Source organism: Genypterus blacodes, unplaced genomic scaffold (genome assembly GCF_046128005.1).
Source record: "Genypterus blacodes isolate CSIRO-AG114 ecotype Tasmania unplaced genomic scaffold, CSIRO-AGI_Gbla_v1 ptg000168l_1, whole genome shotgun sequence".
Lineage (NCBI taxonomy): Eukaryota > Metazoa > Chordata > Actinopteri > Ophidiiformes > Ophidiidae > Genypterus > Genypterus blacodes.
The window spans coordinates 176,039-187,770 of NW_027466969.1; the positions used below are offsets into that span (position 1 = coordinate 176,039).

An 11,732-nucleotide genomic window follows, 5' to 3' on the forward strand; every position below is an offset into this window, starting at 1 on the left:
CGAGTGAGGGTAGGATGGATTATCTACAGTGAGCCATGTTGAAGCCAGAGCTTAGCCCAAAGGCCTGTTGTCATTAAATCAGGGTGGTGAATGAAAGAATGAGATCATGAACACGAGCGGCTGAAATGGATTTCCTCCGCAGGATGGAGAGTAGAACCAGTGCAACTTCGCATTAAAAGGAGCCAGCTGAATGTTAACATTTTGCCTGTTTTAATATTTAATCACCAAATTCCCCCAAACATCCTGATATTCTACTTAATCAAAGACACCAGGCTGCAAAACAAGACAGCCAGAAGTTGCAATAAAGTTTTATTGAAACTCTGTCCTGGATCAGAACACGTGCAAGATCTGAAACACAAAATCAACATGGCCGCCTTGTATTTACACGTGTGCGCGGGCAGTGACACAGCCCCTCTGTAGAATAAAGTCTGCACCGGTGAAAAGAAACATCACATCACGTTGTCATGGCTACAAACGAAGCATCTCACTACTCAACCATCTCTCTGGAAGAAACAGAAAGTTGTATTTTTTTTTTATACTGTTTTTTGGCTTTCATGGTCAAATTCCGGATTACTAATAGCTCTAGGAGAGGAATCTCGAGGGGAATTTCCGGGGAAGAGTTGATGACTGTTGACAGCGGCTGTATCGCTCTGTCGCTGCAGAAAAACAACACAACTGTACAACACGAGAAACGGCAGTGGGTCTACAAACACGTACAATGTGAAGTTTAATATGAACCAGCAGACAGCTTTTCAATGCAATTCACAAAGTTTTCAAGACCTCTTAAAACACATTTACATACAGTTCCAACATAGAAACACAGACAGTCAAAAAACAAGCGTCAAAGAGTAGGACTGATCAGAGGATGGCAGAAGAGTGTTAAGGGGTATTAAAAATGAAAAAAAGGGAACGCAAGATCAGATAGAGGAAGAAAAGATGAGCACAATGAAAATAGAGTTCATTAAGTAGAAGAGGGAAAAAGGGGGAGGAAAAGTACAAGTAAAAGGTAGTAAACTGGAGGATGAAAGTGCCAGGAGGAGAGACGTTTGCAGAACCTTCCAGAGAAACTGAGTTAAAGTGCATCGTCAGAAATCAAGGGCGGGAACAGGAAGTACAAAGAGCTGATCAGACGTCATTACTGGCAGTGACACGGTGGTCCCGCTCTGAACCAGGAGGTCAAATCCTCTTCAAAAATCTGAGCTTCTTTTATCAAATCCATTTCTTTATTCTCAGATTAAGAAACGCTTTGGAGGGTTATCTGCAGTCGATACAGTACATTGAGCGACTCGCAGGGACCCATGACAGGTTTAATAAATTGGTCATTGGCACCAATTGGATGACAATATGACGCAACAGTGTTCCAGCAAAGAAGAAACAAGGAAGCAATAGCTTAACTGCAGCTGGAACAAGAGGTTTGGACCAGAATGAGTAGGGTTAGATGATCCAGAATCCAGGTTGATCACCGTCAGAGGGGGGACCAGCATGACTCAGCAGCCTCAGTCTCTACAAACACAACCAGGGCTGAGATCTGTTCACTCTCACGCCGGTGCAGTGAGACAAAAACTAAAACTGAGTGGAAAAAGTGCAAAAGGTGAAAACAGCTCTCTGGTGTTTATATTAACCAGTGTCAAACAGTGTTTATGAACGAACAATAAAGTTATTGGCTGACTGAAGTGAGCGTGAACGAGCCCTCAGCCCTGATGCAAGCAGGATGGACTTCAAAGCATCAGGTTATGTTTGGAAACAGGTGAAATTTAAAAAATAAACTGAAATATCGGATTCTGGTACGAAATCTAATTACACCAAACATTTTCACCAGTAAATCAAAAACAGATTCTGTTACATTGTCTGTTTAACATTGATAGAAAAAGCAAAACAAAGGCAATATATTTGAGAAAGAAATTACCCACCACCCATCATGTTGTCTACTTATGGACTGGAAATTCTTAAAACGTCTGAAATCTGTCTAAACATATAAATCCCAGGCTGATAACGGTGTTGAGAGGATTTATACGTTTAGTATATATGTCAATAGTAGTGTTTAACAGCCACAATTCATTTTCAGAATTCTTCAGTCTGAATCTTTCCTCCTGTTTCTCGTAATAGTCTCAAGTAAAGGCCCCAGTATACTTCTGAAGAACATTCAGGGCCAAAAGACTTCTTACAAGGCTCAAGACGCAGCCATTTGGCTTCTTTGGGTGTTCAGGCCCCTCCCCCTGCTCCTCATAATTGGTCTGAATAACATGTGGCTGGTTACCGGCCTGCTGGATCGTCAGTAGGAGAAGCGGCAAGTCAAGTGACGCTAGCTCCAATCCCAGCCAGGGGAAGACATCAGAACTAGAAAAGACTAAAGACAAAGTTCGCTGGCCTGCTCTTTCGTCTTTTGATGTATACTGGGGCCACAGGTGTCAACTAGCCTCTTAAAAACAGACATCAAAATCAAAAAAGTACCTAAATCCGGCTCAGTATTGGCGATTAGGCTGCACGTGGTTCAGCTCACTCAGGTTCAAATTCACTTTCATCTAGCGACAACAACAATCATCTTTATGAACAAACATATGAACAACAGTAGAATAGTTTCAGGATCATTCAGGTCCTCAGCGTATGTATGTACAGTTACACAAATACTTATTCTGCCTGATCAATAATCAATCACATTGATAATCACCAGGCCATGCGGGATGGGGACTCAGTCTTTGCTGCTGGGTGTCTTGTTACAAAAATAAACGTCTCCTCTGGTATCAAAATAGACAACAATCTTTATCTCTCTCAGTCTCGGGAGGCTCACGGCGCCGCGGACGCCGCGACTCGACCCGTCTGTGCTCGGGTTTGGCAAACCATCAGTGATACCTCATGGCAGAGTGAACTCGTGGAACATACATTTTTGAATAATTACATTACAGGTTTGGAAACGGATGCAGAAATGCAGAGATAACAACAGACGGTAAGCAAAAAACGGGTTTAGTCTCGTTACCGCTTTCCTCTTATCATTAAGATCCTGTGACAATCTTCATGTAATTCTTGTTGTAACAGGAACAATCGAGTGTCATTGTTCTTGATTCTAGTGCAATGATCTGCCTTATTACGGCAATGCAAACGCTCACTTCAATGGCGTTAATTTGTATTGGGGACAGCTAGACCCCTTCCCCCTTGTTTTAAGAAATCATGGCCACATTTCCACGCTGCATTAACGTGCAGTCTCATAATCTGGAGAATAAGATTGCCCGTTAACTGCAGCTCAGGAAACTGCAGTGTAACCTCAGCTGTGGCATACAGGTTTCGTGTTTGAGAGGCATGTGAAAGATGAACACTTGATTGTCAGACGAGGGGGTAAAGGGTAGACGTATTCTTAAAAAGGCAGCATGATGCTATGGTAACGGACAGAGGACATCAAGCAGACGGATGGACAGGAAGAGACAGGAACAAGGCAACGCAGTGGACACGGTTCCTGCACACTGTCCCGATGGACGGCTCTCACCGATGGTTTGGACGTTTACGTGACAAATCTGACTCATTCTTTTCTGTCTGAATTTATTCACATTTATTTTCTAATCTAAAAAAAAAAAAAAAAAAACGGGTGAAGAGCGGATGAAAACAAAAAAAAAAAACCCAGGTGAAAAAAGGCAGCAGCCTTTCAACCACAAGCCAAATCATCAGGATCAAAGGATCTGCGATGAATTCAATGAACTTTTCGTACAATACGGAATTGTCGGCACAGACTGAGCCGCTGAGCCGAATACTGTAAGGGTAAGAGTAAGAGTAAGGGTCAATACAGACAGGCAGACGAAGAGGAGAAAACAAAATACTGCGTGTCGTTACTATTCAATACTGCAGTCAAACTTTTAATACTGCATACGCGGCCACCTCACTTCCGCAGCACGGCCTACGACGGTGCCCACCCACCAAGCAAAACACACACACACAAAGATAAAAGAGGAAAACCTAACAAATTGCACAGAATCCTCAATGTTTCCTTTCAAAAATAAAGGTCCTTTTCCCTAAATAAAACGGAGGAGTTCCTTGTTAACAGACAAAACATCAAAAGAAAAGTAGCTCAATTAACCAGAGGGTCCGAGAAAACATTGAGCAGACCTGAACCAGGTTTTCTGGGTTGCTTGGCATCCACACCTGGAGAAACCAGGCAACGGAAAAGTTTGGAAACGGGAGTTCCGTGTACTGAACTGCAACACACAGAAGCTTCCCGACTTAGATCTCTGACAGACGGGTAAAGAACACACAACTTGGTGTTAAGACGTTTTCAGGTCTTCTGGATTTTAGCAACGGTATTAGGAGTTCGTCTTCCAGCGTGGTGTCCGTCCTGATCCTGTGAAGGGCCACGGTGAGATTCAGATAATTATGGTGACTTGCAACCATAAACGTGAGCTGAACAATCTAGAATAATCCGGGAGGGTCCAATGTTGCATTTCCAGTATTCCAGAAATGATTATATTAGAGGTTTAGTTTCCTCGTCGTTATGGAAGTCTGTCAGGAGTGATGAAGGTAGGTAGGACCAAGAAAGGAGCCAGCTTCAATTGATGGACTTTTTGAAATGGCAAGTGTTACGACATCCATTAACAAACAGGTAGATTGAATGACACCCTAGCTTAGACCTGGGGAAACCCCGGTCAAACCCCTGATAAGATGAGGAGAGCCGGGTAAAGACCCAGGTTAGTCCGGGTTAAATCCTGCGTAATCCTAGCCAGGATTCAGCAGCACGTCCAGGTTCAAGAAGAGACTAAAGCCGAAGCCAAAAAGGTCTATCACTTTTGGGTACAGGTCAGTTTTTAAAATTCAAAATCAAAACATACACATTTGGCTTAGTGAGGTCCACTACGTCAAACCTCATTATTGGCTGGAAAACTGATTCTAGCTAAGTTTAAGTCTACTTGGGGTCCAGGCTAGTTAGTGCAGCACTCCGGTCCAAACAGTCAAACCCTGTCAACCCCCTGCTGGTTCTGATGTATGCTCCAACTGGCCAAAACCAGAACCAAATCCTGGGTCTAGCTGAGCTCATGCTCATTCTCATCTAGTTCGGCTTGGTTCTGATTTCGCTCAGATTGTTAAAAGAAGTCCAGCCCTGTTAAAAACCTGGCCTGGTCCAATTCTGGTTTGCGCTCCTCTCAGGATTTCTCCCCCAGCGGAGACTGTTCCATGGACCCCTCTTCGTCGGACAGCCCCGTTTCCACAGCGATGACCAAGGACGCCACCGAGGTGCTGCTCGCCATTGGCTGGAGCTCACCTGAAGGAGGGAGGAGAGAATCGGTCAGACTGAAGACACCAGCATCTGAAAATAAGAACCACAACAGACGCTGTCAAACGTTTAGCAGAGCTATGCAGTAGTGGAATGTTCTTTAACTTCTGACTTTGTTGTGACATTCACTAAGGCTAACATATAGAACAAAGCAGAAGAAGAATAAGCCAGGATGTGATGCAAAGGCTACTCTAAGCTTTGTTTTGATTCTAGAGTCATGCAAGCCTCAATGTGTGGCCTATGAATGACCTGAGACTACGTTACCATGGTGACACACCATGGTAAGGCCAAAGCCAATATGAATTACCAGAATACATGCCACAAATAAAACAAACATTTTGTGTTGGTGTTCAATTTCACTCTAATTGCAATTCCACAAACTATAAACTTTAATGCAAGAGGAAGACCAGTATGAGTCAATACAATATCGGTGGCATATAGAACTATACTGTTAAAAAGGGCCCCAGGATGTCTTTCTGAACATGTGTGTTACCTGTGTGTGTGTCCGTTGTCGCCGTCATAGGACTGTCTCTCAAAGTATCCGGGTCCTGGTAGTCCTGCGGGAGTCCCACCCGTCTCACCCCGGGGTCCAGCACCACAGAGGAACCTCCTTCGCTCAGCGTCCCGTCGCTGGACGCCCCGGACACCACCACCTCCAGAGCCAGGGCCCCCACCCCGCCCACGTGGAATCCGCCCCGAGGCAGGCCATATTCCAGCGGCAGGTCGTCCAGGCAGTCTGCGTTCAACTGCCGTCACAAGGGGGAAGCGAGAAGACAATGACGATTCGTTTTTGACATTGATTGCCAACTAAATCTTCCTGATCGTGCAGTCAGACTCACAGCGATGCCCAGAGCTTTGAGGATGTTCATTTTGCACATGGGACAGGTCCGATGATCCAGCAGCCACGGATCCACACAGCTCTTATGGAACAAATGTCTGCGAGAAAGGAAAACACACATTTTACTGTTAACTGACACATTCACAAACACCAAGGTCCAGGTGTGTGTGTGTGTGTGTGTGTGTGTGTGTGTGTGTGTGTGTGTGTGTGTGTGTGTGCGTGTGTGTGTGTGTGTGTGTGTGTGTTACCTGCAGGGCAGTATGCGAACCACATCGTTGGCCTTGTAGCCCTCAATGCAGACAGCGCAGTTGTCAAAGTCTGCCTCCGTCTCCTGGTCTCCCTTCCTGATGGTTCGAACCTGCAGCTTACTGATGGCCTTCTTCGCTGCATCTCCAAGCCGACGCTGGGAGAAGAGGACGGGGGAGACAAATTTAATCATGGGCAAGACTGTTGAACCCTATAATGTTGTGAAATCTTCTGAAAGCCTGTGTCAGAACATGAATGTGTGTGTGTGTGTGTGTGTGTGTGTGTGTGTGTGTGTGTGTGTGTACCTGGTTCCTGTCCCGTGCGTTGGCGTATCGGAATCTCTGGATGTAGTAGAAGACGAGCCAGGCGAGCGAGATGATCATCAACACGATGAAGGAGATGGACACGAACACCACGGACGTCCTGCTCACGTACTTTTGCAGGTTCCTTGTCCCGATGGTGATCGTCATGGTGACCGTCACATTGCGCTCCAGGAGTAATGCCACCTCTCGACCTTTTGGCTCTGGGATCATGATGGCGACGACCTCGCCTGTGCCTGAAACAAGGAAGGACATAGGACCTGGATTGAGCAATCACAAGACTGGACCACATGACGCCTAAGTTGGCGGCTCCATTATTTGTGGAGAAGAATAAGGAAGAGAAGAGGCAGAAGATGAATCAACAGAAGGAGAAGAGGAGGAGGGCAAAACGAGGGGCAGCAAAGGATTCATCTCTCTTTTTGGGGAATAAACCTTTCACTTCCACGCGAGAGACCAGAGGTCAAAGTTCAGAGACAGCAGCTGGCGGTGGGGTTGGTGTGTTGCTTAAGGGCACTTTGGCAGAGAGGGGTCAGTAGGGGTGGGCAACCTGAACCACCTGAGCCACCTGTAGCCAGACCACATCAAAGCCAGGTCCATACTTAACCACATAAACCAGCACTCACCCTGACCCCTCAACAGCTGCTTCACACACACACACACACACACACACACACACACACACACACACACACACACACACACACACACACACACACACACACACACACACACACACACACACACACACACACACACACACACACACACACGACAAGCACAAACACAACCATTCAGGAATGCTAAGTGTGTGTGTGAGCGTCCCTGAAACACCCCGCCTGACAAATACATAAATTGGGTACAAATATTCTGTTACTTGAGGTTATTCTTGTGACTGAGGCCTGATTCAGTACACACACACACACACACACACACACACACACACAGACACACACACAGATACGTATACGATAACAACACAAGTGAACAAACAGAGCAAGTTTTGTAAATCTCTCCTTCCTTGCGCTACCTTATCTTCTCGTTCCTACCCCCTTCCCTGTGTCCTCATTGCTTCCCTTCCCCCCCTCGTCTTTCCTTTTTAAATCCTTTCTTCCTATCTTTCAACCGTTCACTAATTCCATCATCCGTCATTTCCACACTGATTACATCTTTCATTCCCTCTATCCTTCCTTCCTTATCTCAAACATGTCAGCGTCTTCAGTCAACAGTCAAATAAACTCAGCTGCTCACTATGACCTCACTTTCCATGCAGGTCTTTACTGCTAATCCAGTAGATTTCCATGCAGATTTGTAACTTTTGCACACATGCAACACAACAGCCATCTGGAAGAGTTGAATCCAGCAAGTAGAGTACAAACACTGAGCGGTGAGATCACTTTGTTCCTCTGGCAGTTTGTCAGGGAGCAGCGGGGGAACGTGCGGCCACGTCTGCACCGCTTTTACGACAAGTTAGTCACACGCATAAACACACGCTTCCACAACTGTCAGGCACGACCGAGCCGGTGATTAACTGTGAGAGAGCGGCGTGAGGGAGGAAAGATGACACGGTCGAGGTGGTGTGCGTGTGCGTGTGCGTGTGTGTGTGTGTGTGTGTGTGTGTGTGGGTTTGGCATGCAACAAGTTGGATAAATGCCCCTAAGGCTGAAATTTGCATCAAACTTACCCACACACACACATACACACACACACACACACACAAACAATCGATTAGTCTAAAAATACTCTTGTGGCCTCAATAACTCACCCATGCACACATTTCAAAGCTATTATATTCACATCAGAAGAAGGAACATACAACTCAAATGCGCCTCTTTTCTAAACAATTGTTAAAATGTTAAAAATCTGTAGCCAAATCCCCAAAATTACCCAGAGCTGCGGCCCGTATGTGTGGAAGTGCTGAGAAGTATCGCAAATTCTAAAAAATTCTGGGGGGGGTTAAGTCTTTTGCTCAACAACACTTGGTCAGGCCAGAATCGAACCAGGAACCTTTCCGATTCATTCAGATTCATCCCGTGGGTACCAAGTATCTCTAGAACATTCTCAAGGTGTGCACTATGCTATTCAAGGACCTTAACAGAAACACTGTCCCACAGATCTGAGGGTTAAAAATAGTGGGAAACGCTGATCTCAGCACTTGGGCGCCCTGGTTTACTGTGAAAACTAAAGGCCGGCGAGAGACAAACGCCTACAGCCGGCGCTGCTTAAATCCAAACAAGAGCGGGTGAGGTTGACATCTCCAGGAACTAGTTCCGAGTCAGGCGGCGTCAGGTCTCGTTCTGTTTTCTACTACGTGGCTTATTTGTTGACCTCGTTGTGGAGCTCAGTTTGGATTTGACCGCTGTTAGCTTTGTCTGTCCGATCCCTGTGTGAAATATCTCCGTTAAAGGCTGGACGACAGTTAAAGGTGAGACACCGACGTCTGGCAACCCCAGCAGGCACCAAAAATATAGTTTAAGACATGAACAGGCTTCACCCTCGCCCGTCCTTCTACGATTATGTAACCAGTATGTGTTCATGAAAGTCAGCGCATTCCCAGTCTGAAAGGTGATTCTGATAAAAAGGGGGCCGAACACACGTGAGCACAAGTGATAAGAACCTGTCTTTTGAATTCAATGCGAGTCCAATTTCTACAGGGGAATGAATTTGTGTGTATTCATGTGTGCAGAGAAACATTCCTTGGCAGTTCACCAGGGAACGGGGGAAGCTTCCAGATCTGCAGGGTCCCTGAAGGGTTACCAGCCAATCAAAAGCAGCTGAGTGTGTGTTCCTTCACTCATTAACAGCGGCAGACTGAATAAAAACAACTCGATCAGAGGCTTCGCTCTCCCCTGCCACACCGTACGTACCTCTGTTTGTTATGCAATTTGATATTAAATCATAGGGAATAAACATCACATGGAGTCACTCAGGATGAAATCAAATCAGGGGACTGTGTGCCCTATAATCAGTTCATTGTGAGTTCATGTGGACTGGTTTCCATTCCAGCGTGTATTTATCAATTTACATCAAACAGAGGAGCACAGTAAAGCAATTTGGGTTTTTCCATTCGATAGGACAGGGATTGTTGAGACAGCTACGGTGCTGTCGAAAAACCATCGAGCAGATTCGCAGACTATCAGTCAGCAGTTTAGCCGACAGCTCCGCGTTTGGCTCCTGGAACAGGTCTGATAATCAGTTAACACAGACTGGGATCCAGTTCAAAACCTCCTGGACTGTTGGCAGCTGCTGTATTCATGTCTACGGATACAAACGTTGCCTCATCACAAATTTGTTTGTCACTTTTATTGACGGTGTGTTTAGGTTTGCCCTTGTTGTGTTTTGGTGGAGGTTTTGTTCGGGTGTTACACTTTCATGACTCAACAGACCTAATCGCAACCACAACAGTATACTGTGTACTATAGTTGTGGCTGAGTCACTACTAAGGCCAAGCACCTCTTCTGACAGTTAAATTACAGCTGTGCATCATGATTGTTGTTTTGATTAATCCCTTGGTCACATACCAGGAGAAGGGATTCATCAAAAGCAGACATCAACTGCTATTCAGCTCTGACAGAATTACCAGTTCATCTCACAAAAGTCAACAGCTGAACTGTAGTCTGGACTTGAAATAATAATAATAATAATAACAATAATAATAATAATAATAAATAATAGCCAAAAAGACTTTACATAGGCATTCATTGAGATTTATACTCGTAATTTTAGGGTAATTTGTGTATAAACTAGTTCCTTGATGCTGTAATGAACAGACCACTGTGTTGAGGTGGATCAATGTGTTTTGGTCACATTACAGCACTGCAAAGGTTTCCCAATTGACCTCAAACGAGATTACCATGGAACCTTGTCCCCTTTCAAACAGTCATCCATTGAAGTTGCTATGGGTTGATCAATGGATTAACTAGTAAATAGTTTCAACAGTAAATCGAAGTAGAATCAGAAATTGAAATAATCAGTTTCATCTCTAGTTGTTCGTGTCTACTGTATATGGAGGTACCTGAGTGAGGCATGGTGAGGGTCTCGTTAGCGTTGGCGGAGCCCACGTTAAAGATCACCACAGCAGAGGCGTTGTGGGCGGCAGCGTGGCGGATCTTGTCCTTGTAGGTGCAGTTTCCCCGGGCTATCAGCGCTACCCAGGACCCGGCCTGGGCGGGCACCGGGAATCGGGTGTTAGGGTCGCAGGCCTGCCTGTCGAGCGGGGCAGCGGGCAGGACAACCACCCCCTTGGCGTCCCGCTTCGGGGAGTGCTCTCCGTAGCGGCCGCACTCCGTCTTCTCGGTGCGGAGATCCGAGGTGGCCGGGTCCGTGTAGGTGATGTTGACAAAGGCGGTGTACCACTCCTCCCGCTCGGCTACGGTGAAGTCCAGGCACAGGAGGTGGACGAAGCAGAAGGACAGCAGCCATGTCGAGAGGGCCAGGCTGCGGCACGCCGCCACCAGCGAGCCCGGGGCCATGATGAGCCTCCCCGGCGTGTGCAAACTGTCCGTCGGTTGGTCAGAGGAGCCTGAACACGGTCAACGCCGGGGCCGCCTACTCCACCATGCTCATGCTCCACCCAATATTAGTACCCGTTTGTTCCGTTTGGGTATTAAAAGGATATCGTAACCGTAAATTCTTCCCTTCAGTATTTCTCTTGCTTTGTGGTGTTTTCAGGCGCCCCTCTCCGCTAGCAGCAGGCGCCTGTTAGCCGTCTCCATTTCCAGTCGTCACGGAGAACAAAACAAAACACCCACGGGAGACCCTCCACGCAGAGGCGTTTGGACCAAACAAACCGTGGAAATACGCGTGCAAACCTCGCCAAAATGAAACCAAATGTGGTGTTTTAAATTTACAGCTCGGTTCGTAAAAAAATATTAATACAATAACCACACAACTATTAATAATTAACTAAAAGCGGACCAGGGCAGACCTGCTTTGTTTTGACTGGGCCGCACAGCTCTGGCAAAAAGCTTCAGTAAACAGAACACACAACTTCCGGCGAGTATGTCAAACTAAAGGCCGTGGTGTCGACGTGCCAGAGTAAGTAGTACAAAAAGCCACTTCCTAGCATTTTATAATGTAA

At 46.1% G+C, this 11,732-nt stretch overlaps 1 protein-coding gene and 1 long non-coding RNA gene across 3 annotated transcripts; one reads left to right on the forward strand and one right to left on the reverse strand.

The window, feature by feature from the left end:
- Window positions 1-698: 698 nt before the first annotated feature.
- LOC143013937 (RING finger protein 150-like) lies at window positions 699-11,584 on the reverse strand. Of its 2 annotated transcripts, none has more exons than XM_076167667.1 (6): window positions 10,668-11,584; window positions 6,641-6,891; window positions 6,338-6,492; window positions 6,091-6,187; window positions 5,745-5,997; window positions 699-5,239 (listed from the first exon to the last, which is right to left on the reverse strand). In XM_076167667.1, the coding sequence occupies exons 1-6, from the start codon at window positions 11,122-11,124 to the stop codon at window positions 5,121-5,123; spliced, it is 1,332 nt and encodes a 443-aa protein (XP_076023782.1). In that variant the 5' UTR covers window positions 11,125-11,584; the 3' UTR covers window positions 699-5,120. The 2 variants fall into 2 exon arrangements, with proteins under 2 accessions (XP_076023782.1, XP_076023781.1); XM_076167666.1 differs by having other exon boundaries at window positions 699-5,284.
- LOC143013940 (uncharacterized) lies at window positions 8,992-11,694 on the forward strand. Its single transcript, XR_012965238.1, has 2 exons — window positions 8,992-9,077; window positions 9,339-11,694. It is a non-coding gene; the product is annotated as an uncharacterized LOC143013940 (long non-coding RNA).
- The last annotated feature ends 38 nt before the right edge of the window (window positions 11,695-11,732 follow it).